Genomic DNA, 25,085 nt, shown 5'->3' with positions numbered 1-25,085 from the left:
CGAAGGATTTGGGACAGGCAGCCCACCAACGACGCGATGACCGCAGTGGCCCGTGCGCCTGGCGCGTTTGAGCCCCACTAAAATTTCTTTGCAACATCGACAGGTACGACGCGCAGCAGCAACGACCACCACTCCAACCCAAGACACCATGACTGTCGACAACTCACTAGAGTCGCTACTGGCGACTCTCACTACGTCTATTCAGTCTGCTACGGAAGCGCTTCCAAATGACGACATCTTACCACCAAAGGAAGGCATTTCCCTACTGGATGTCAAGAACGAACTGCTTCTGTCATATCTACAGAACCTCGTCTTCCTCATCCTCCTAAAGCTTCGAGCACGAAAAGGCGACCAGCACGAAACAAATCTCCACCCCCAAGATGAAGTCGTCCAAAAGCTAGTGGAACTGCGAATCTACCTAGAAAAGGGTGTACGACCTCTCGAAAGCCGCCTGAAGTACCAAATCGACAAGATTCTCCGCACAGCCGACGATGCCACACGCCGCACCACCCAAGCCAGCGCAAAACCCACCCCCAAACCCAAGAAGACCAAGACAGACACTGGCTCCGACTCCGACGTCAGCGACGCCGAATCAGCCGGCACAGCGCAAACCTCGGAAGACGAAGACGAAATGGCCTACGGTCCTCGCCGCGCCCTCGTGACACGCCAAAAAACCGAAGCAGCCCAAGAGCGCGCGCGCGCGGAAACCGCAAAAGACGGTATCTACCGCCCACCCAAGATAACGCCCATGGCGATGCCCGTACCCGAAAACCGCGAAGAGCGCCGCGAGCGCCGTCCCGGAAAATCCGCCACCCTCGACGAGTTCATCGCGACCGAGCTCTCCGGCGCGCCCATTGCCGAACCCAGCATTGGAAGCACCATCACGCACGGCGGGCGACATACCAAATCCGAACGCGAACGTCGTGAGGAGAACGAGAGGCGCGAGTATGAAGAAGCGAACTTTACGCGGTTGGCGCCGGGTAGCAAGAAGGATGCTGCGAAGCAGAAGGCGAGGCAGCAGCGGGATGGAGGATTTGGGGGTGAGGAGTGGAGGAGTCTGGGCGCGGGGATTGATCGGATTGAGAAGTTGACGCAGAAGAAAAGTGGGAAGTTGGGGAGCTTGGAGAAGAGCAGGAAGAGGCCTGTGGGAGATGGGCCGAGGGGGAGTGGATCTATGGCTGGGGATGCGTTTGAGAAGAGGAGGAAGGTTGTTGGGAGGTATAAGTGAGGGATTGGATGAGTTTCTTCATAGAGCAGGATCTAGGGCAGATAGCTGCGATAATCACCACCTGCCAATAGAGACTTCATGTGTGTTCACAGCAAATTCTTTCGTGTACATATGCTCATATTCTTCATTACCAAATTCGTCTCTTTTGATTATAAAAGGTATCTACAAAAATCTCCCATACGAGGCCCATGACTATACTCCATCGACGCCAAGCTATGCATTCATTCATTCCATAAGGGTAGTCCGCTCCCACAAATTTAGCGATCAACCCCAAAAACGCCTGCAAACATGCTGCTGAAGTGCTATGCAGATTATCCTCTTCTGCTCCCTAAGCCAGATATCTATACGAATCAATCTGCGCGCCGTCTACGCGCTCCAGATATTCACGCTCAATAAGCGACTCGATGCGTTTCTTGACCATGTTGACCTCGGGCTTGAATTGGCCGACGAGTTGGCTGAGGGTCTCGGACATGAGTTGTTGATGCGAGAGTTCTTTACGTTGCCTGGTCTGTTGTTAGCATGTTCTCTGTGGTTGCGGTAGGGAGACACGTACTTCATGATTCGCACCACGGCAGCCTCGATACAGAAGCCTCGTGAATCATCATTCTTCTTCTCAGTCTCGCGTCGCTCGCGATCGCTCTCAACTTTATTGCCGCCGCTGACGACACCGACTTTGATCTTGACGAACTTGCCCTGGAAACTTTCGTTGAACGAGAATTTGTCGGTGGGTTTGACGTCCTTGGACATGGGCTCCTTGATCAAGATGCGCGTCTTGGGTGCTACGGCGAGCGATTGTAAGTTCCGGATGAGGTCACTGGGGGGGATGTTGGTCTGGGCTTGGATCTCTTCGAATGTCAGACGCTCGCCTGCGTCAAGCTCGTTGAAGAGGAGTAGAATGATCATGCCATATGTCGATACGTTGAGGTCATGGCGACGCTCCTTGACAGAGCCATCCTTCTGAGGGACCTTGGGGAAGACGGCCTTGATGTCTGCTGATCCCATATTGGGTAGCCAGGTAAGCTGTCGTCCAGAGTGCTTCTGGCTGTAGAACTTCTCGAAACCGCGCTTGAGCTTGTCTACAACGAGAGGGTAATTGCATCGCGGTCGCTTGTCCTCTTCGTCGGCAGCCGCACCACCCATGGTCTCGAGAGGCCACGTCATGCTGGTCAGCACGTTGATGGACAGCTCGATGCGCTTGGGATCCTTCTCTCCGAGGCCTTCCACGTGCTTCTTGAAGCCGGCAGTAAGCTCTTCGGAGATGGTCATGTCCTTGAACATAGCCTCCAGTTTGAGTGTGAAATTGTTGCCGAGCTCGATCTTCATCTTTGAAATCATTTGCTTCTCGACTTCGTTGCTGATGGACTTGTTCATCAACAGACGTCGACACAAGTGCTTCTTGTAGTAGCGCTCGAAGAGGTCCTTGTCCTGTACGTATCGTAGCAGGATGATAGCCTTCTCCAGGACAGCATCGATCTCAGCCTCAGTCTTGCCCTTGATGCCCTTTTTCATGTTTTCGTCGATAAAGAGGGAAATGTATTCGGATGATCGTGGGAATGTCACCGAGTTGATGAATTCGGAGAAACTTGCTGTTTGCGCCTGTTGCAGTAGCGGATCGCACTCGAATGACTCTCGCCAAATCTTGTCAAACCGATCTTTCAGGGCAAGGACATCCTCGACCCACTTGATCGCAGCGACAGTCTGCTGGTTTAGGCTCTTCTCTTGCGCGGCACCCTTGCCCTTGTCGGCTGCATCAGCGGCAGGTGCAACGGCTGGCGCTAGTGACGCCGCGATCGCGTCCTTGTTGATGTCTGAGCCCATTTCGACAATGCGCTGCTGAATGGCTCGGGTTGTCTGAATCTTCTTCTCATCTACCCGCTTGTTTAGATCGTAGATGAGGTTCAGCTCTTCTAGTCTATGGTTGTCGATCATGAAGCGTACACCACTCTCCATCTCGACAAGCTCGTGTATCCGGAACTTGATCATCTCCTCCTCTACGACTTTCTGAATCTTGGGTCCGGTAGTCTCCAAAAGTGTTTGCTTGCAGCGCTCGTCCTCTTCGTAAATTCTGCGTCGCGCGTGTTTGCAGTATGCGCCGGCATGCGCATCGCGCAGTAAGAGCTCCGATTCTCCACGGTAAAAGGCCCTGCTGGTGTCCAGATACTCCACCTCAAAAGACGTGTTGTACAATCGCTGGTCCTCTGCCTCTATCTCGCCCTCGTGTAGGCCCTCCAGCATGTACACGCAGGACTTGATAAGCTGCTTGTCGATGACGTCGCCGTCACGCTCCATTTGTATCTGGTCGAGAATAATGTTGTTCAGCAGATTGAGGATCGCTCGAGCGTCGGTCGGGGATATCCTGGAATTGAGGATTTCGTCGCGGAACAGGACCATGGCGGCGTTGTAGATTGATGGGCGACGATGATCTGCACAGTAGACACGGTCCTAAACAGGCCATGTTAGTTATTATCCTCTCCTCAGTCAGTCGAGGTATTGTCTTACCATGTACATGAGCACGTCTGCTAGCATGCTGGTGCAGATCTGGTGATCGCTCCATGCCTGCTTCAGTCCCTTCAGAAACCTCTCGCCCGCTACACGTCGCTCGTTTGGTGTAGTTCCGCCGATACTCTGCGCGTCTACAAGTAGGTTGGTTGAGAGCAATTGCGAGATTGAGGCTCGGACCTCCGTGCTCAACCAGTTTCGCTCGAATTCGTGAACTTTCTCGTAGAGAGCCTCGCCTTTCTTCTTCAAAACGATTCGGTATGCGTGGCGGTAAAGTTCCTCGTACGACAGCTTGGACGCATTCTTTGTGTGGATTTCCCTAAAGGCCGCCTCGATGGTGGCCCACGTGTTCTCGAAATCGACCTCGTCACCGTGCAGACCCTGCGAACGCGCCGTTATCAGTGTTGAGTCTACAGAGTGGGTTTTCTTTGTATGACAGCGAGGTTGAGCGGCGTAGACTAGCACGCGAGGAAAGTGAAAGTGAAAGCGAGCGCGCAGTACGTACCCTCCTTGGCGGCCGTATCCGCTGTCTTCCTCGTCCTGCGATCATATTCGCTGCTGCGCTCTTCTGATCGTATGATATCTAGAGCTTCGAAGCTCGGTACGGTCGAAGGCGGAGGTAGGCTGATGGTGCAGATGCCCAGTGTGGCGTGGGTGTGAGGAAGAGGCCGGTGGTTCAAAAGAACATTTGGGGGCTAACACGCAGCACTGCGAGGGTGACAGTGAAGGAATGGCACGCGTGGCGGCAGACGCGAGTGATGGTGAAGTTCAAGTGCCGGGCGTGTTGCGGGCGAGGGTCCCCGCTGCACGAGAGCTCGCCGTCGTCATGGCTTGGCGCTCGGTCAATTATTCTTTGCCCGCTGCACTTCCGTTCGTCGTACCTCACACGCCGTTTCACAGTCGCCAGCTCATTCTTTCACCATCTTTGAGTCGTGTCAGTTTGTGTCATATTACCATGCGCTCCTCCACCTCTTTGTTGCGAGGCATCGCCCGAAGCACTGCGCCCTGGACTGCACGAATCCCCCATGCCGAGCGCATTCCCACGCCTGCAAAGCGTCTCTTCCACACACCGCAAACGTCAGCTGCCATTCGCCCTTCACTCATACTATCACGTGCGCGGATACCTTCCACTGTCCGCTTTGAGTCAAGCGCAGCTCCTCCCACGTCAACAGACGCGCCAGACTCACGACTAGAGCGCGAACAAGTCCCGTCATACGAACTCACATTCACTTGCAACGTCTGCAAGACACGCTCTTCACATCGATTGTCGAAGCAAGGCTACCATCATGGAACTGTTTTGATTCAATGTCCGGGCTGCAAGAACCGGCATCTCATTGCAGACCACCTCAAGGTATGGCCGTTGGAGAGTTGGCACGACTGGAGGTTAATAGTTTGCAGGTATTCTCAGACAAGTCCGTCACAATCGAGGACCTCATGCGGGAGAAGGGTAGCCTAGTTAAGAGAGGTTCCCTAAGTGCAGAAGGCGACGTTGAATTCTGGGACGACGGCAGCACTACACCCAGATCCGCACAGTTCCACGCCGAATCGAAGCCCAAGGGTGACAACCGCCTGGCCGAGCAGCCTGAACCACCGAAACCCTCGCAAGACTAAACGCTACGCATTCGAGATAAAGACCTCCACTTGTCGACACGGTCGATCTCGTACAACCGCCAACCACCTGTATAACATTGTTTGAATACCACCCAAGAGTTTTCGTTGCGATCCAACGTATTTATATGGCTAGGTGCATCTCGAATACACACGGCCCTGGAACTTCTTCATACGCACAAAGAAGTGCTTATAGTGACGCTAGACTTACCCTCGTTCTTTCAAGATCGCGCTGCCCTTACCGCAGTATACATCCTTCGATCGCATCATACCCTGTATCTTCATGTCAAATCTGAACGATGGATATGCATTTTATCATCCGCAAGAAAGCGTTCGAAGCGGACAAGACGGCCATCGCCGAATAAACAGAGTCCCTCGTAGAACTGGATAAGAAGTATTGGAGGGTGTGGTACGTCGCGAAACTGCCGAGGTTTAAAATAGTGGGGATGGTGTTTCGTGCCAGTCTGAGGTGAAATCGCGACTCTCAGATTGAGAGGAACACGACCGATCAGCTGGTAATATTCAGGACGGTCTACCGCAAACGTCATGGTCGGCCTGACACTGTTATCTATCCAGAACCATTGTCTGCTGACCTGGTAGAGAGCACCCCAACCAGGCTAGGCATTTCACGATTATCAACAATAACCAGGCGGACTATCGCGGCGATTTGCAATCTGAATCGCCTTCTCCAAAGCCCACGTTGTAATGAAATTAGTCTTGTCGAACGCAGAAATCGTCACTTCTTCCGTGGCTTTTGTTGCACGGTGGTGAGATCTTTGGGCATTGCGCAGTGCCATATCCAGTCTCGCTAGAAGATCGCCGACTGGGAAGAATCCCACAAGTCGTTTGCCATCCTAATACATATGGGTTTGTTCTTTCGAACCGAGGAATGTTACCAGCGCATCGAGATGTGATAGGATGCGACCCACTCCCCTACGTATGCCCAGATCGTTGTAACGGACGCGAAATGAGTTGTGGCTTGTCGGTTGTTTATCCCGAACCGCCAAGTCCTCGAGTGTTTCTTTTACCTTTCCCCATCGCGAATTCATCAAGCACATCCTAGAGAACCGTCAGAAATTTCACGTATCGCATCTCTTCGTCGACTTTGCGTACCGAGGCAACCGAAATGGCGTGGTGCAACGTCCTTTAAATGTCGGGGCCGAGGGCTGTCGATGGCCTTGACGAGTTTCACGCCTGACAACGATGGGTAGCTGTCACTCAAAGCAGGCCGATATATAAATGTATTCGAGCTCGAAGAGTTCAAAGGTACCAGCAGAGATCGTTTCAAGGCAATCACTCGTTAGCAGTCAAACCTTCACGTCCTTTCGTTAACATTCATTCTTGAGTTCCATTTCCTCCTCACCACTCTTTTCACTTCCCGTTCATAACCACCATGAAGGTCTCATCTACTATCAGCTTCCTCGCCATCTTTGCGTCAGCCTCGGCTTTCCCGACCTATGTCGCCCGCCAGGCCTGGGTGCCCAGGAACTGGACGGCTCCAGGTCCCACTGATGGTTAGTGGAGATATCTAGTCGTGATAAGAACACCGCACTAATCAGTGACTAAACAGCACGCGGGCCATGCCCAGGCATGAACACTCTCGCCAACCACGGGTACCTGCCGCACGACGGGCGGAGGATCACCCGCGATATCCTTGCCGATGCCATGCTCGAAGGCTTCAACATCGCCAAGAGCGACGCCATCATCCTCTTCTCGCAGGCCGTACGCACCAACCCGGAGCCGTTCGCACGTACATTCGACCTCGACACGCTGGGCCGTGAGGGCGTTCTGGAGCATGACTTCAGCCTGAGTCGCTCCGACCGCTTCTTCGCCAACCCTCTCCCCTTTAACGAAACCGTCTGGGCGGAGACAGCCTCCTTCTTCACGACACCAGAAATCACGATTCAACAGCTCGCCGATGCCCGCATGGCACGCCTCGAGACATCTAAGAAAACCAACCCGGAGCACAAGGCTTCGTTGTTGGCGGATGGCTTCAGTTGGGGTGAATGCGCTTCTTTCTTTGAGATCATGGCGGATGGTACCACGAGCACTGTTAGGAAAGACTTTATTGAGTACTGGTTGCGTAAGTTTCGCTTTGTCCTAGCGGTGGATGGAGATTGCTTGCTAACGCACATGATGATGTAGGAAACGAGCGCATGCCTACTGAGATCGGCTGGACTCGTCGCCCAACTGTCATGCAGACTAGCGAGCGTACCAAGTTCACACGTATGCTGATGGAGGCTGCTGGTCAAGGCTCTGGCTTTTCCTTGTTGCAGTGAGCGGCTTTGCGAGTCTTGTTTCCATTAGCTGGAAGCTGAGGAAACGGGGAAAGAGAAGGGACTGATACGGGCTTAAGTACTCAGGGATTTCATTATATACATATCATGGATTTCAGGCATATAGGTTCTGCCTTGTCGAATTAAACAAGTTGTTCTTGCTATATAATTAGACAAATGTTCTCTTCTATCGTAAGCGAATCGGATCGGCCGCTCTGTATACAGCTGGCTGCAGTCACTTTATACCATGTTGCCGTGTAAGTCGGATGCTGTATTCAAGCAGTGTCATGCCATTGAGAGAGGAGCGCTTGGGAACAATTGAGTTGGGGTATAAATCAGTTTACTTTAATCCAGCGACTCAGCCGTGGGCAGACATGTCAACATTCAATCTGATCAATCTGATCTAACTGATTTTAGTAAGATCTTAACTTACACGAGCTAGTCAATTTCTATATTAGGTTAGACCAGATTGATCAGATTGATTGTTGACATGTCTGGCCGTGGGACGAACGTACTTTCTTTTGAGAGGTATAGCTTTCATTTTGTTGGCCGATGATGTGCGTGGCTGGACTTAGTCATCCACCTCGTGCGGCTGGCTGCCTAAACCGACCCAACCACTCTTTCCCCTCTTCGCTTGTTCAAGTGTCACTCGTTTTACCACGACCGCGCCCACACTCATACACTTTTAGCAGAACTCTAGACCTACGTCGCGCTTATTAAGATCACATCACTCTACAGCCTACCGACTGCGACACGCATTTACCCAACATTGAATGTCCACGCATCGCAGCCTCGCGCGATTCGACTGGCTTAATGGAAGCACTACAAGCACCATTTACCACGGGCTCAGACCGATCACCATATCAGGCCATCGATTCAGACGGCGGAGAGATTCGCTTGGTCGAACTGTTGCCAGGCGGCTACGATGACTCTATCAGCCTGTCACTACATATCGTCAAACTGGAAGAGCGGGTGACAGACGAAGAGAAATCAGACGGAGAAGTCTTAGACCAGCAGGTATCGCGTCAGCATGACCTTTCATGCCAATTCGAATATGAAGCTCTCTCGTATGCGTGGGGAACAGCGATTAGTCCTCGCAAAGCACTGGTTGATAAAATCGATCTGCGCATTACCAAAAGCCTCGATCAGGGGTTGAGGCATCTTCGGTTCAATGATCGGCCCCGTATGCTTTGGATTGATGCACTGTGTATCAACCAGCGGGACATACAGGAAAGGTCTCTTCAGGTCAAGCATATGGCCATGATCTATAGATCCGCGAAGCATGTCTTGATATGGCTTGGCGAGTGGCCAAACTCTGAAGGCTGTTCACACCTGGATGACTGCCAAGCGCTCTGGTTGAGTACGCTACGAGAAGAGGAAAGAGGAAATCCAGCCTTGACTCCACTCCATGTACGTGAGCATTTCGTGGACATTATGGCGCTTCCCTGGTTTAGTCGCCTTTGGGTCATTCAAGAGCTGGCATTAGCGGAAAAGGACCCGATCGTACTAGTCGGTAGCTTGAGCACAAGTTGGTCATCTTTTTGCGAGACTGTTGAAGATATACTTCTGTACAGATCGTCGGAAATGGCAGACGATCGTCAGCTTCTTGATCAGTTCCAGAACGACTACACACGCGTTTCAGCGTTGGACCGAATCAGATCACGCTCCGACAGCCATCAAGGCTTGTATTGTTGCCTGATCACATCACAGTACGCGATGTCTGCAGACCCTCGCGATAAGGTCTATGGACTCTTGGGACTATGCGATTTCCAGATTACCGAGGCAATAGCAGCTGATTACTCGAAACCTCTACAGCACGTGTTGGCTGAGGCTACCGTCGTCTCGATTCTAGAAGAGTCTGCTCTTCCATATTTTGGTGAAGATACAAAACCTCCTGGAGCCTTTGATCGGACATATTGGACTAAGTCGTCCTGGTTGATAGACTTTACTTCGATGTCTGGGAAGTCTGAAATTGAAGATGTGTGCAACTCAGAATTGAGCTTGGAAGAGCGAGAGGAGCGACAAGGCTCGATAAAACTGTCAGTGGATTGCCAGACAATGTATACACATGGCAGGTTTGTTGGTACTGTCTGTGAAACACTCGATTCTTTGTGGGGCCTAATGGATGAGGGGAATAAGACTCCGGATGCTGCCTTATATGACTTCTACCACGGTGCTCTAAAGCCAAGGGGCGTAACTCCACTTACGCTTCTACTGACGATTCGAAAGCGAAACTCCAAGTTCTATGATGACAGCCACTATCACTTCGCCAGCCTTTTGCGTGGGAGCAGAGACATGTTCCGTCTACCGCACGACGCCATTCAAGAACATGATTTGTTCGTTACTGAAGAAGGACACTTCGGCTTCTCCTGGCACCTGGATTGTAAACGCATACATGTAGGCGCTGTCCTGGTTTGTTTATTTGGAACGCAAGTTCCATTCATCTTAGCACCACTGCCAGAAATCGAGTCATACGAGATGGTCAACGTTGCTTATGTACTTGACTATGGCGATCTGATCCTAAAAAGAGAAGACAAGCAAAGCAAACGGAAGGCTTGGACAAACTTCGCCGCGGAGGGTGGCAAAGAGTACGCGATAGTGTAATCTCACACCACAGTCCCGGGTCGATGACCAAGAACGAACATATCGAAGGCAGACTTCCTGAACGATCGGAACCAGAGACTAGATCCTACGTCGACAGCGACAGCAGTGGCGAGCTCTTTTAACTGATACGACCGCGGATACTGCTAGTAGCCACATTCAAGGCTGCCATTTCATCAAGACACTGGACACTCACAGCACACCCTGTATGTGCGATAGCTAGACGTGTCGCTCCTGAAGAAGCCCTGAATATACGAGTTTTCTTCCAAACGGAATTGACAAACCGCCAGGTTCATCAAAGCTATCGCAGTCATACCGTATACCAAAGTACCATCTCAATGACCAGCCCGAACTAGGACTAGACCGCAGTCTGAGTCAAAGGCGCATTCTATTCATTCTGACAAACCGCCATTACCGGAAAATCCAAATCTCCCAACGTACGCAATCAAAGTTCCTCGCTCCACCCCCACGACAACCCCGTGTGCTGGTAGGCGTTCCTGGTTCCCCATTGGCGTCCCGCCTCGGCCCGTACCACATGCCACGCCGCGGAAACATGAGCAGCACTTCCATTTTCTCGAAGAGTATAGCACTCCGCCGACTTGATACAATCCGCCCCCAAAATGAGCGAGCTTAATCGTTTTCACCTGCCTCATCCGTTGCGCTGAGCCAGATGGCTTGCCTTGAAACACTTGTGTAATGGTGAGGAAGACGCGCACGGTGCGCACTTTGCCGCGATGCCGCTCAACGAAACGCGAGGCGTCATGAACGACAACGCGGCGCCTTCCTTCCTTCGCGCCTTGTAGATTCCATTCTGACTCGCCACCAGCTTAACCGATATGAAGGATGCAGCTTTTGCTGCGCCGCAGCGATTGGCATGTAGGCGGAAGTCGGAAAGCTCCTTGGACTAGGAGTAGAAGGAGCGCATAAGGCGATGGGGTTGCTCATGTATGTTCAGCGCATTGTCTTCGCCACTTGTACATTCTGATCTCGTGATGGAGAAGGACATCAGCCGGGCCAATCTTATACGTCATGCGATACACTACGATCCAAAAGTCCACCAAGGCAATGATGCCAACTCACAGTCGACGGCCGACTCGCTGCCAGACCACGTTGACGGAGTGCGTGCTGGACTGTTGTTTATGCAGAAGATCATACCGAAGGACTGGGATGTGACTCTACGAAAAGAGCTGGCCCAACATGGGACTGTGGATATCGGCCCAGAGTGGTGTCTTCACCCTCCGGACTCTGCCAAGCATCATGGACGCTGGCGACAGCAATCTTTGCACGACAACCTTAGTTTCTGTGAAAGTGTCGTAGGAGATGCGGACCGGATACAGGATGATTCGGAAGATGAATGGACTTTATTCTGGAGGACGAAGATTTTCAGATTGTTCAATGATGAGAGGCATGAGGATTCGGGTCTCGAGTAAGTTCTGCGATCCCTGTGAGGTGGCGTAGCTTGTGCTCTCTCTTCATCGTTGCATACTGATGTCCAGAAAGCTCTAGTGTAGATGCATGGTTGCTGTAAGTTACGAAATGTGGGTATGTGTAACGGTGAAATATTGACTTTGGGTCCTAGTTACGAGAACGTCCAATGGAATGAATTCGACAGTTTTGCAAAACCCTGTCCTGGGTTAGTACCCCGCACGCATCCTAAGCCAGATTTGACGTACGCATTTCCGATTCAGATCTCATCACCGGACAGCCTCCAAGGTTTTGCAAAAGATGAGCTCACCCAAACACTCTCCGTTCAATCACTCGGAAAACTCGTGGAGCAAGGTGTGGCTTGCGCGCCAACAACTGCCCTCAGAAACAGATCAACCCTCCCTGATAAATCGGGATGGAGCAGTTCTGACCGATCCTGCTTTCCTTGGGCCGTTGTTGAGATAAAGAAGGACGTTACATCACCTCGCGACGTTGCCGTGGAAAGATGTTATTGTCAAGCAGCCAATGCTGCAGCTGCCGCACTTGATATACAATCACAACTCTTCGGGAAAGTCAACAATACCTTACCACTGCAATCGCCTCCTGTCGTTGCTTTCACGTGTGTTGGACCTGTAGTCAAGGTTTGGCTTGCATACAACGACAAAACAATATTTGGCCATCCAGTACAGGTCAGAGCAACTCATCCACACTTCTTTTTCATTGAAGCTAACCCCGAAAAGCGCATGAGATGTATCTGGTCGACTTCAATACGACTCACATGGGGAGTGGTATCACTGCGTGCCATCGTCAAGAACATGCACACGTGGTCTTCACGCCTTCTCAAGCCAAAGCTGCAAGTCGCCATCTTGCAAGCCTCGAAATGTTTACCCACCATAAATCCGTCTGGCTTCCACGACCCTCCGAGTTGGTGCCTACCTATGCCTGCTGTGGACTGCTCGGAAGCCGTCTCTACAAACAGCTCGTCTAGAGAAAATCTTAGCATTGCCCAGATATTCGGCAAATCGATAACACCCGAGAAGCACAATACGCCTTTACGGCATCCGCGTATCGATACTCCAACGCCCTCGAAGGGCACCGACCAGATACCTCCACTTCGCAACCATCAAACCAAAGAAGCCTTGGGTTCCCGAAAAGATTCTATCTTTCCTACCTACGGAATGTTTGGACAACTCATCAGTACGGGGACCGATGTCTTCAGTAGACCGGGTATCGGAAGTAGCATCGGCACTGCAACAGGTGTTGGCCTTCGAAACCAAAGCAAGACCGAGGGCCTCGGCCTTTTCGGTGGTGGCACAAGCACAAGTGCTGCGCGAGGATCTGTACAGGATGCGAGTACATCTCACACAAGTATTGGCCACGCCAGGGTCAGCGTTCTTGGGGCATCACAAAAAGCGGCTAGTCCTTCCAGGAACGCCGGCAATGGCGAAAAAGGCTCGACTTCTGGCTCTCCAACCAAACTAGCGATTACTTTCCCAGGTATCAATGACCCTAGCGGCAAAAGCTCACCTTGCCGGTCATCGCCGAAACCAGGGTTCAGTCCATCTCGCAGGCCAATGTTCGGACCGTCTTGGAAGCCAGAATTCGGCAACAAGAACAACGTTGACAAAACATTGGTTTCCGGGTCATCATCAAAACACGCGTTCAGTCCGTCGGGTAATCCGGGGTTCGAAGTTAACGACAACATTGGCAAGTCTTCGACTTTCGGCCTATCACCTCAGCCAGCCTCCGCATGCCTGCCTGATCCACTACCTTGGTTATCAAACAAAAACAGCCATGAATGCGCTGGCAAGAGCACCGATAACCACGGATATGGACTGTTTGGGGGGTGCAGCTCATCAGAATCAAGGGCGCTGGGCGATGTTAGCGAGGGCACATCTTCAGCTTCAGTCAAAGGAACAGACATGTTTGATATAACGACTGCCTTTGAATCTACCAGTCTCGAAGACGTTTTCCATTACGAGTCTAATCTTGGTGTTGGTACTACAGGTACGCCATTCTCAGCCCATCGAGAGCGAGAAAGATGTGAAACCCAGGTCCAGGAGTACCAAACCATCACCTTCCAGCCGCCTTACGAGAACTATTCGCTCGAGGAGCTAAGGATGGCCGATTACGATCGAGGAAGACGATATCCTCTACCCGGTTATGGATTCTATCGGTCTATAAGCGAGTCCGTAACGCAAGATGATCACAGTGACGAGGACGCAGAAAACGACTCAGACGAGGACTTTGATCAAGACGCTAGTGACGACTCCAGCGATGAATCCAGCGACGACACTAACGAGGACTCGACTGAGAATCTCACTGAGAGCCCTATTGCGAGCTCTACCGATGACTCAAATGCCGACTACAGCTCAGACAGCTCAAGCGGAAGGAGCACTCACGGTGCGCTCGCGATACATGGACTACGACTGGTCAGTTTGAAGAAAGTCAAAAGGATGATCAGCGACCTCGAGAAACGGCAGCAGCGGCGCGTACTGAGGACGTGTAAGGTGTTCATTAATTCAGACGGCACGATGAGTATACCACTTCGCGTTGTGGTAGAGGAAATCAACAAGTTCTTGGAACCGGCAGATCGTATCACGTGAGAATTTCTTGGCAGCGAATGGATAATAGATCCGATGTGTTGTTTCTTCAATGCATGTCATTCGTGATAGGACTTATAGGAGAATTGGATGTTGGTATTGTTGAAGCTGCGTGGTTGGAAAGAAGGCAGGATATATCAAAGCGGGGTTTCCCTAGTAATTACCGGCTCAACTACTCATCTCCTGCAACAAATTTGAGTACTACTTAGCGAAGAGAGAGTGCTAGAAGCTTGCATCAAGCTGTACTTCTTGCTCTGTAGAAATATATGCAACATCGTTCCACAGGATCCTCACTTCTCCGAGCGTGACCTCATTCTGGAGTATGAACAGCCTTTCTTATCAATTCCCCAATGCATACCTCAACAAATCCGTCCAAGGAGTGCAGCGATCAGAACCAGGCAAACTTCAATAAAGGGTATCACATGCCATTCACAATCTACCATCTCCCTAACCATACTCTCCACACCTCATGCCACGCAATGCTAAACTTTTTCTTTCCCATACCCTTTCCAATGACAAACGCCACGTAAATGCACACAAGAAAACACCCGCAGCCCATCACACCAGATTACAACATCTACCACCCCCTCCTCTTACCCTTCTCCTGGGCACTCCTCTCCTTCTTATTAACCCTTTTAACCTCATGTCTTCTCCTCTTCTCCTTGACCACCTTCTCCGGATCCAACACAGCATCCACCTTCCTCTTGCGCCTCCTCTCCTCCCTCCTCTCCCTAACACCACGCTGTACCTCCGCCATAACATTAAGATACTCCTGCGTACCCAGCCGCTTCTGCAGCGTATTCATGACTTCGCGCGCCTTGTCTGACAGCGCTTTGTACGGGTCGGTTGCTGCGTTGGCAGAGGACGCGACAACGGCGCCGGATTTAGGGAACGTGGCGTCGGCGGAGGTTAGGGTGGAGAGTGTGGTGAGGAGGTGGGGGAGGGATGTTGATAAGGGTTCGAGAGGAAATTTTGCGGCGATGGTATCGAAGAGGGACATTATGGTTGTTTTGGCGTTCATGGTGGATTTGTCTTTGCGGACGATGCCGGAGAGGCGGATCATTAGGCGGTGGATCGCTGTCGGTGGGGTATCTTCCGCTTTCTCAGGCTTCTTCGTCTCGGGTGGAGGTGAAAAGCCACTGAAATCGTCTTCGTCATCTACAGCAGATGCGGCGCCGTTTGTTGGTGCAACAGATTCTCCTGCTTCTTCCTCGTCGTCTGTTTTCTGCCAGTGCCACTTTGCGCCGTTGACAGCGAGGCAGCGCGCGAGGAAAGCAATGTTCTTCACGCTCTGCATGCAGAGCTGTTCTGATACTTCCGGGTTGAGCAGGTTCCTCAGGAAGGCATTGCAGAGCTGCGTCATGCTCTGCTCTGTTAATTGCAGACCCCCCGATCCCTCCAGAGGCAGAGCCGCAAGACCAGTGTCCTTGTTCGATACACCCAGATGGGCAAAGTATGTGCCCAAAAGCTCCGCAGCCTTGAGCTTGACCCACAAGTGCGGATATGTCGCACTAGCTTGCACTGCGGTCCATAGACTATCCTTGTTCGATGCAAACATGGTGTCTGTGTACCTCTTGCAGATCTTGGAGAGCAGGGTGAGAGAGTAGTACAACAACTCCCAGTCGTCTTCGTCGCGTCTTGTCAGGCACTCATCGATTGTTGCGTCCAGCCGGTCAAGAACGTATGCTACCTCCTTTGGCTCTTCATCCTCCTCCATCGCCTCGAAGTAGAATCCGAAACACTGGATGCCGAGACGCTTCAAGCCAACATTGTCGTCCTGTTCCAACCAGCTCTTGAGATCAGCCGCGAAACTTTGCAAACGCTTGTCGCTGGCATGTTGGAACAGCCTCTTAATGAGTAAGCTGGCCATTTCTCGGCATTTGCTCGAGTCGTCGTTCGCCACAGTGTTGATCAGCGGGAGGAACATGATGCCATGGTACTCGTACTGTGTCTTCTCCGGGAAGCGAGGCAACGCCTTCCCGATGATGAGATCGAGCGCCTCCATGACTGACTGCCTGCCTTCCACATGCTCGTACCGGAGGTTCTTGAGGAGGAATTCGATCTGTTTCTTGAAGCGCTTCTCACTCTGCGTGTATGATGTCAAGAATTGGAAGTAGTGCGAACGGGCGATGTCGCGTGCGGATTTTGTCTGATTGATGACCATCATCTCGGCCACCTTGTCCATGGCTTCGTACATCTCAGGAACATCAATGTGACGGTTCATGACAGCCTTGAGGAAACCGAAAGTGACACCTGATCGATCTGGCTCGTCCAGATCGGGAATCATGCGCTTGAGGAGGTGACCAACGTCTCTTTCCTTGATCGGTACGTTTGGTCGCTCGCGTAGAACCGCTGAGACTAGCTTCAATGAGGCTTGCGCAAGCTCCGTGTTGGACGACAGTGCGCCCTTGATGGCGCGCATCGCTTCGTCGATGTACACAGGGCAGTTGGTGTCCAGCTCCGTCATCGGTACCTTGATGATGGTTGTGAGAAGGCGAACAGCCGAGACCTGCACTTCTTCTTGTCCTTGTACCATGGCGTCACCAATGATCGGAAGGAAGCCAGCCAAGTTCTGGGGAGTTTGGAGGTCTTCGTGTTTGCGGAGCACAGTCCGAAGAATATCCATACCAAAGCGGATCATCTTGAATAGATAAGAGTTGGTGCTAAGTCTAGCGCCAGACTTGGCTGCTCCGCGGTTGTTGATCAGATACCGCTTGTTCTTGGGGTCGATCTTGGCCTTCTTTTCGGTAGTCGTGGTTGCAGCGTAAGCCTCCTGGATGAGCTCATAACAGAATACTAAGATATCTCTGTTGTTCACAGTAGGGTTCTGAAGAACACCGAGTCCGATGCGTCGCAAAAGCTCGTCGATCTTTTGAACCATCCTTGCATTGAGCTTCTCGATCAGAAGAGACCTGATCGGAAGCACAAGCTTGATGATATGGGCGGGCGTCGCACACCGTGCTACGATGTCCATGGAATCGAAAGATTTGCTGCTCTTCACCTCCTTCATCTTAGAGATGTATTCTTCAGCATCCTTCTCCTGACCTGCAGCGCCGAAAGTGTCGTCCATGATCTAAATACTACGTTAGTCCGTCCCCAAAGTGAATGAATTTCTTTGGGATACTTACAACATCGACTAGCTCCACCAAACAGTAATCAAGATCACCTGGGTTCGTTTGGTCGGCGAGCTTGACCAGAATGGTATGTAAAGTGAACGACAGAACGTGGAGCTGGTAACCGCGTTGAAGCGCAGTCCGCAAAGCCTTCAGGATGAAGCCCACGTAGCCAGGGCCCAGTATCGTAGCAATATCACTCAGGGTGTTTCTCGACATATCGCGAGCTTCTTGCGCGCGGCTCTTCAAGATGTAGCAGATATCCAGAAGAACGCCCGGTAAACGTGTCTCGATCTCGAGCGGCGGCAGAATCAAAAGAATCTTCGCAATCGCGGTTGCAATCGGCACTCGTAAACTGACGGTAGCCTCATCCTTCTTGTGTAGGAAGTTGGTCAAGTCGGGCAGGAAGTTGCTGATCAGATCGGTGCTAAGCTTTTCCTGTTGTGGGAGCGTCTTGGCCAGTGTCGATAAGGGCTCATCGACCTCCATAGCGTCCGAAGCATCTTCAACCTCAGATGCAACTTGGGAGGAGGATTTAGTGATGTAACCCTTGGCACGTCCTGCTTGGTTCAAACCGTCCATGAGACCTGCGATCAGTCGGATGATAGGCTTTTGCAGGTCTTCCTTGCTTGTCAGGTAGCCAATATACCTTTTGAGGAGAGAACGGAACTGTGGCCACTCTAGGCCTTCGGTCAAGGATGTAAGTGTTTTGATCGTTTCTCCTAAGAGGCTGTCCGCAGCCTCGTCATCGCCCTTATTAAACACGAAGTGCTCGAGGAGTGGTATCAGAATGTGGTAGATATTGGTACCTCGTAGATGGGACGCATGGGTAGCCAGACGGCGCAAGGCTCGCAATCGTCGATGACCCTGGATGTGTAGAATGTTACCAAAGAATGATGCTTCATCATCTTCCGACAGGAGAATATACAGATCGGCTACCGGAGTCCAGTCTGAATGTGTCTTGACCAGATGTTCCAGGACGGCAAGGTATTCGACCCGTACAAGCTCCGAATTCTCTCGCATACCATTCTGAATTCCAGGTAGGACTGCAGCTGATACAAACTCCTTGAACTGTTCGCTCGACGCGACCTCGCTGAAACGGCGTAGAGATAGTGATGCATTGACTCGAATGCTGAGCTCGTCGTTATCCTTGATGAGGTACAGCATGTTGTAGACCAAAGGCTTCCACTGTGTAAGCGTGTATGACCGATAGCTTTCTTCGTTTATGGCATTGAAAGCTTGCGAGCGGCGTTCAAAATCTGGTTCATCGAGACGTCCAGTAGCGAATGAGTTCAGATCGTGGCACAGCTTTGCGATTACCGTGAGATCGCCATTGGTATCGGAGAGATCCTGAAGAACATCGCAAAGCAAGCTTCGGGCTGTTCGATCTTGAACGAAACTGAACATAGGAGAGATGGCATCATAGGTTGTGTCAAAGAGCTCTACCAAACCCTGGCTATCACAGCGCTGGATGAACTCATGAAGGATCTTGAGTAAGCCGAGCTTAGTACGTGGGTTGACGCGCTTCGAAGGCTGGCGAAGCAAGAAAGTTGCGATCTCGATCATGCTCCGGGATTCCGTGGCACCGACTACGTGAGGCGCTAGGTCTGCCACCGTTTGTACACCGGCTTCGAGCACTTCTTTACCGGGGCTTTGGCGAAGTAGTTGACCGACTCGGTGGAGTATCGCAGTTGAGTATGGCTGAATGATGTCCGTGTGGATGCGATTTCTGAGAAGTTTCGAGTCTGTCGTCGGTGTCTCATCATCTTCGGTAACAAGAGAAATGATGTTTCGAACGATGTCGTTCAAGACGAAGCACTTGACGTCGTCCTTAGCCGAAGGGACTTCCAGGCAGTCGATGACCTTGTGCAAAATGGCAGAGTTAAGCTCTACTAAGAAAGGCGCTGTACGGCTGGACTTGGCCCAGGCTGCGAACAATCGGAGTAGTCCTGAGACGGACTGGGCTGTCTCAATGGGCAACTGATCGAGCCTGGGCTCAACCATCTCCTTCACTAGAACTCCTGCGTACGGTTTCCATTCAAAGTCCGGACAGTTCTCGAACAGCCTGCCCAGAATCTGCAGGGAACGCTGCCGAATAGTCTTCAGCAAAGACGTTTTTGTCGCTCGACCTTCGTCGTCTTCGCTTTCGTTCGGTCTGGACAATTCTCGCGATGCCTTGATGGCTGAGTAAAGAATGGGATTCACGACGGTTCCGGCAAAGGGCGCGAATGTAGTTGCAAACGTACTCAACAAGTCGTCAAGGAGATTCAGCATTCCAACCTGCTTGCGCGGGTCTACTAGATCTTTTTGCAGCAGTTCTTCATCGACCGTGGAGTCTTTCAGAATTGAGATGTGGCCCAACGGTCCAAATGCGATCTGCAAGAATTGGTGTATAGCATCGTCTCCGAATCTAGTCTTCAGGCCGACGAAAACGGCCTTCCTCTTTGACTCAAGACCTCGCTTGCCAGCTATGACCTTTCCGTATAAAAGCCGCAGCACAATCGGAAGTACTTGATCAACATCGGTATCCTGAAGCTTTCCTTCGCTGAGAAAGATCGGCAGCTCGTCGCGGAACCGTTCGTCGTCAAGTAAATTGAGGAGTTGTTCCTGGTATTTGACAATCGCGGGATCTTTCCACGTGAGAAGTGCCTTCAGGGCAGCTTTCTGGATCTCGATGTCTCCGTTTCCTAGTAAAGCAAGCAGAGCTTCGCGGACTTCGTCCGTACGATACAGAACCTTGGGGTTGTTGAACTTGGCGAAGATCGAGAGCATCGCTTTCTGGTCTTTCCTTGACCAGCGATCCTGCAGAATTGCATCCGTATCTTGTTCGGAATTAGGCGCATCTTCAGGCTCCGGTGTGGCTTGATTCAATGCCCAATTCAACAGCACGGGAACAAGAAGGCGAGACCGCTTCTCCGCGATATGTGGCAGGGCATCCAATACTCGGAGAGCTTGTGTCCTGCTGAAAGGATTATGGAAAGGTACTTCGGCATGGTTGTCCTTGAACAATGTCTCCAGCTGTTCTTCGGTACTGTCAGCCTGCGACTGTACGTTGGCCACGTGCTCTTGCAGCTGCATGAGGTTGGTGCACTCGAAGTCTGTGGCGTAGGGACGCTGTGAGGATTCCGGTTGAGATGCGTTAGTGAAACTTTCGCTGGCATCGGAAGCATTCAACCATTCAAAAACATTTTGGGTGACGAAACCCTCTCCCTCTTTTGTCTGGCATATGGCCTTCAAAGCTGTGCAACTGTCGTTCCAGACCGAAGCGAGTTTGACATGTAGTAATCCTAGACAGAAAGCGGGTATGGCCTCTCCTATCCATTCGTTAGAGCATACCTCTGGGTACAGCTTCGCGATTTGCCCTATGCGCATCGCAATGGACCTCTGAGTCTCGAGATTCAGTGGTGTCTGCTCGATCAACATTGCGGTATGCAGTATGTCCTGGTGTTCCTGGCTCTGCCCCGCGACGATCTGCAGGACGTGTATGGCTGTGAGTCTTAGGTCATGTGATGGAGATCCCAAGCAGCGCATTAGTGTTCGCTTGAGAGGTTCCATGTGCGGGCCAGTAATGTCGAGTTTGGTCTTTTCCCGCTGCAATAAGCCCAGGAACGCGCGCCAGAAAGCTAGAGAATGGCCGTATATAGGGGACGCTTGACACAACGCAGGCCACAAACTTGTCGTCAAGTCATCACTGTCGCCTTTGCCGATGAGGGACTGAAAGCCGTTGCCAGTAGCAAATATGTCTACAGTTCGTCGGGGCCTTGTGCTGTTGGTGTCCAGGGCGCTCTTAAGTAGCTCTGCAAGGTCGGTCATTATTCCGCGCGTCTTGTCGTTTCCTATACGTAGCGTGTCTACGGCGCCTAGCAAAGCATTGCAGTAGAAAGTTTCGTAATCTGAATCTACATCGCCGCGTACAGACTCAAGAAGCTTGTCAAATGGTTCCTGTACGGTCGCTTGCCATCGATCGGAAGCCTGTAAAGCGACATTCGCCAGCGCACCGTTGTAGTACAGTCGAGGAAGTATAGCGCAGAATTGAGATCCGTGCTCGTGTGCCTTCTGTGCGATGAACCTCTTGAAATAGGGAAGTAGTAACGTCCTGAATCTCTCCACCCCTAGGTCAGCAAAGAGATTGCAGAAGGGTAAGAAGTATGGCTCCCAGGGGCCACGGCTAAGTCCTTCGAGCAGTTTTTCGTGCGGTATCGCTGCGTCGAGAGTACAGTATTGGAATACAACAGAGATGACCGACAAGAGCTCCCATGCATCAACGGAATCGAGAGCAGAGGATTCCTTGGTTGAGTCCAGCAAATGACTGACTAAGCTTAGAACGGGCTGCCAGTCATTTATGCGATCCCCTTGTCGCACGCCACACGCGACGAGCAGCAGACGAGACGAAAGGCCGATGTAACGTGTATCGGAAGACGTCCTGTCCATCTGTGCGAGGATCACTTCGAGGAGGGGCGCGAAGTTTTCTGCGTCGGTATGATGGATGGCAGCGGTGATGACGCCGGTCAATACGGGCTCCAGAGGCGGAATTCGCAGTTGGACGTGCTCTTCGTTGTATGTCTCTGCTAGAAGCTCCTGTAGTATGGCCGTCGCGCTCGAGTGGAATCCGCGTTGTACGCCCTTGAGCGAATCTGTCAAAAGGTACATGAGACCCTGCTGGAAAGCGTGGTCCTTGCCCGACTCTTGCTGGTCCTTCAGCTGGTCCGATATATGTTTGATGATCGTCCTAAGAGGCATCTTGTCTCGGTGGTAGCCAGCGCCGGCTTTGCGTACGAGGAAGCTGAGCGATTCGGCGGCGAAACGGGAGACGAAGGCTTTCTGGCGCTCTTTGCCTAGCAGAGGCGACATGAGATCGAAGACCGGGCGCAGGTTGGGCACTAAGAGGCGCGAGAGGTACTTGAACAGCCATGCGAGGCAGCCAAAAGCCCACTCTATGACCTCGACATCAGCATGTGTAGCTGCCAGATGCGACACGGTCCTGACTGCCTTTTCAAAGTACTTCTCGAACCTCTCGCCCATGTCGTGTGCCAGATGCGCTGTGAGACTGAGCAGCGGTTCTTGGCTGAACTTCTCACCCTTCTCAATGTATTCTACGAGCAGCTCGAATATGCGGTCGCTGTGGTGGAGGACCTGGGGGAGGCTGTCGCATAGTGGCGCGACCTTGCGGGCGAAGGTGGTGAAGCCCTCGGACATGTTGAGCTCCCGCCACTCATTGAAGGAGTCGCGGAAGTAGGAGAAGGTGGATTCGAGTTCGGCATCGTCGAGGATGGTGCTGCGACCGCGGCGGATGGGCTCGATCTTAAGCTGGGCAATGCGCTGGGTGAAGCCTTTGAAGACATGGTTGCGCGTCGATTCGGTGCCGCCCTTGACTCTTTTCTGTGGGCGCGCTGATTTTGCGACCTTGGATTTGGGCTTCGCAGCTGGCTTCGCGGTTTGGCCTCTGGACATGGCGGCCATGGTGTGGTGTGGTGTGGAGTTGTGGTGGTGAGGGCTGCGGCTGTATCTTCACTCGATGATGCTCCACTAGAATTTCCTGGCGCTAACAAAAAAGCTGGACCCTGGCACCACCGAGGCCTCGGACGCGCCAATCACCCATACTCAACACCACGCGTCTGCCAACATCAGCCGTTATCGAGACAACCACGCCGAATACAATAGGCGTTGCAGATAACGCGATTATCTTGTGCTTGCTGAATCGCGAGGTTACACCTGTCGTTATCTTCACTACCAACACCACATCGGCCACCAGCTGCTTTACTAGCTGCGTCATCAAGAATGGCCTCCAAAATGTAAGTAAATAGATTGTCGTCATTGTTGCTTGTTCTGACGCGTGCAGCGTGGTCGTTGGCGGCGTGAACGGCCAATTTAAGACTGTCTTCCAGAAGCTGGGCGCTTTACACGCGAAGAACAACTTCGCTTTCGCCATTGTCGCAGGCGATCTCTTCGCAGGGTCAGTCGAAGCTGAGGGCACGGATGTAGCCGATGTGCAAGCGCTCATCGACGGCAACATCGACGTACCATTGCCGACGTACTTTGCTCTTAGCAACCATCCCCTCCCACCAGCAGTTGTCCAGAAATTGGAATCATCAAGTGACGAGCTATGCCACAATCTCTTCTTCCTCGGCAAGCGGACGACTATGAAGACATCGGAAGGCATTCGCATTGTTGCCCTAGGTGGACAGCTCGACCCCAACATTGTCGCCGGCCAATCTAAAGACAAGTACCCGCCCTTCTACAGCGAGACGGACGCGAAGGTATTACGAGGTGCAACCACGGCAGATATCCTCATCACCAACGAGTGGCCAGAGGGCATTCAGAAGCGTTCCAAGGTTGAGTTCAATCCTGAAGTAAAACCGACAGCGCAACAGTGTATCGCCGACCTGGACGTAATACTCAAGCCCAAATACCACTTCTCCACATCGGGTGGCAACTTCTACGAGCGAGAACCATTCTTCCATGCGCCTAGCGACGAAACCGATAACCTCTACCCGGTGACCCGATTCATTAGTTTGGCATCCTTTGGCAACCCAAACAAGCAGAAATGGATATACGCCTTCTCCCTCGAGCCATCGGCCAGTCATCCAGTTTCACCGCCAGCTGGATCTACTGCTTGCCCTGTGACACTCTCAGAGAAGAAGCGAGTCGCGCCGGAGCATCGCGAACAGCATCTCGTCTACGATGACGGAAATCGTGGCCGGAGAGGCAACAAGAGGCGCAAGGGTGAATCTCGAGGACCCATCACAGCGTCAGAGTGTTTCTTCTGTCTGGCCAACGAGAACATTGCGACCCATCTGGTGACTTCAATCGGCGAGAACTCTTACCTAACCACAGCCAAAGGCCCCCTCCCAACATCGCAAACATACCCAAAACTTGGCTTCCCCAGCCACATGCTCATCATCCCATTCACACATCAGCCCACGCTTGGCTCTATGGAAGAGGAAGAACGACACGCAACCTACGCAGAGATGCAACGCTATCGATGCGCCATGAACAGCATGCTCAAATCTGTTGCGGATACTGAGTATGGCTCCGTTACGTGGGAAGCCAGCAAGTCAAGCTTACCACACACTCATTGGCAATACCTCCCAGTCAGCGCAGATCTCATCAGCAAAGGGCTTGTTGAAGCTGCGTTCAAGGCGCTAGCAGAGAATCTACACTGGCCGAAGTTCGAGAAAGAAGATGTTGGAGATGGCTTCGAGGAAACGAGCGACTTCTTCAGAGTCCTCGTGTGGAACCCGAAAGATGACCCTGAAAAGCAGACAAGCTACGTAATGCGCTTTGACGAGAAGATCCGCTTCCATAATCAGTTCGGACGCGAGGTATTGGCAAAACTCTTGAGGCTCGACAACCGCGTTGACTGGAAGAATTGCGGGCAAACGCAGGCCCAAGAAGAGCAGGACGTTGAGAAGTTCAAAGAAGCGTTCAAGGATTTCGATTTTGCTGCTTGATACCCATAGTGACTGGCTTGCACGTACAAGTCTCGATTAATATAACGATAGCCGACATAGACATCGGGGTATATCTGAGCGTTTTACAAGCCTTCGTGGTAGCAATATTGTTCTCATTCACCCTCCACTTCGGGATCGGCTCATGAGCCAAGTCTCCAAGGCCCGACGTCGCTGCGAACATACTCGAAACGGCAGTTCAGGCAGGAAGGTGTCCAACACAGCACTAAAGATTGGCATACCAAGCTCCGGTCTCGCCAGGCTTATTCCCGAGCCGCCGAGAC

The 25,085-nt window shown here is 52.0% G+C and overlaps 8 protein-coding genes across 8 annotated transcripts; 6 read left to right on the top strand and 2 right to left on the bottom strand.

The window, feature by feature from the left end:
• Positions 1-113: 113 nt before the first annotated feature.
• On the top strand, positions 114-1,339 carry BKA58DRAFT_423259 (Sas10/Utp3/C1D family-domain-containing protein). The gene has a single exon (XM_046172853.1). The coding sequence runs from the start codon at positions 149-151 to the stop codon at positions 1,226-1,228; it is 1,080 nt and encodes a 359-aa protein (XP_046021678.1). The 5' UTR covers positions 114-148; the 3' UTR covers positions 1,229-1,339.
• On the bottom strand, positions 1,340-4,512 carry BKA58DRAFT_366373 (Cullin). The gene is made up of 4 exons (XM_046168887.1): positions 4,233-4,512; positions 3,728-4,108; positions 1,782-3,670; positions 1,340-1,731 (listed from the first exon to the last, which is right to left on the bottom strand). The coding sequence occupies exons 1-4, from the start codon at positions 4,275-4,277 to the stop codon at positions 1,557-1,559; spliced, it is 2,490 nt and encodes an 829-aa protein (XP_046021677.1). The 5' UTR covers positions 4,278-4,512; the 3' UTR covers positions 1,340-1,556.
• A 170-nt stretch (positions 4,513-4,682) lies between these two features.
• On the top strand, positions 4,683-5,338 carry BKA58DRAFT_322777 (DNL zinc finger domain-containing protein; the record flags this gene model as incomplete). The annotated part of the gene is made up of 2 exons (XM_046167875.1): positions 4,683-5,078; positions 5,126-5,338. The coding sequence occupies 2 exons, from the start codon at positions 4,683-4,685 to the stop codon at positions 5,336-5,338; spliced, it is 609 nt and encodes a 202-aa protein (XP_046021676.1).
• Positions 5,339-6,728: 1,390 nt separating this feature from the next.
• Positions 6,729-7,614, top strand: BKA58DRAFT_413615 (Peroxidase, family 2-domain-containing protein; the record flags this gene model as incomplete). The annotated part of the gene is made up of 3 exons (XM_046172435.1): positions 6,729-6,849; positions 6,906-7,418; positions 7,481-7,614. 3 exons carry the CDS (start codon positions 6,729-6,731, stop codon positions 7,612-7,614), a joined length of 768 nt encoding a protein of 255 aa, XP_046021675.1.
• An 810-nt stretch (positions 7,615-8,424) lies between these two features.
• BKA58DRAFT_321566 (heterokaryon incompatibility protein-domain-containing protein) lies at positions 8,425-10,215 on the top strand (the record flags this gene model as incomplete). Its single annotated transcript, XM_046167816.1, has 2 exons — positions 8,425-8,565; positions 8,641-10,215. The coding sequence occupies 2 exons, from the start codon at positions 8,425-8,427 to the stop codon at positions 10,213-10,215; spliced, it is 1,716 nt and encodes a 571-aa protein (XP_046021674.1).
• Positions 10,216-11,204: 989 nt separating this feature from the next.
• Positions 11,205-14,243, top strand: BKA58DRAFT_442803 (uncharacterized protein; the record flags this gene model as incomplete). The annotated part of the gene is made up of 4 exons (XM_046173933.1): positions 11,205-11,638; positions 11,713-11,736; positions 11,792-12,326; positions 12,378-14,243. The coding sequence occupies 4 exons, from the start codon at positions 11,205-11,207 to the stop codon at positions 14,241-14,243; spliced, it is 2,859 nt and encodes a 952-aa protein (XP_046021673.1).
• A 550-nt stretch (positions 14,244-14,793) lies between these two features.
• Positions 14,794-22,840, bottom strand: BKA58DRAFT_231312 (armadillo-type protein). Its single transcript, XM_046166497.1, has 2 exons — positions 17,369-22,840; positions 14,794-17,313 (listed from the first exon to the last, which is right to left on the bottom strand). Exons 1-2 carry the CDS (start codon positions 22,811-22,813, stop codon positions 14,818-14,820), a joined length of 7,941 nt encoding a protein of 2,646 aa, XP_046021672.1. The 5' UTR covers positions 22,814-22,840; the 3' UTR covers positions 14,794-14,817.
• Positions 22,841-22,925: 85 nt separating this feature from the next.
• On the top strand, positions 22,926-24,916 carry BKA58DRAFT_231278 (CwfJ C-terminus 2-domain-containing protein-like protein). Its single transcript, XM_046166494.1, has 2 exons — positions 22,926-23,145; positions 23,193-24,916. The coding sequence occupies exons 1-2, from the start codon at positions 23,132-23,134 to the stop codon at positions 24,802-24,804; spliced, it is 1,626 nt and encodes a 541-aa protein (XP_046021671.1). The 5' UTR covers positions 22,926-23,131; the 3' UTR covers positions 24,805-24,916.
• The last annotated feature ends 169 nt before the right edge of the window (positions 24,917-25,085 follow it).

This window comes from Alternaria rosae (genome assembly GCF_020736505.1).
Source record: "Alternaria rosae strain MPI-PUGE-AT-0040 chromosome Unknown BKA58scaffold_9, whole genome shotgun sequence".
NCBI lineage: Eukaryota > Fungi > Ascomycota > Dothideomycetes > Pleosporales > Pleosporaceae > Alternaria > Alternaria rosae.
This window is presented reverse-complemented; position numbering and strand designations above follow the sequence as displayed.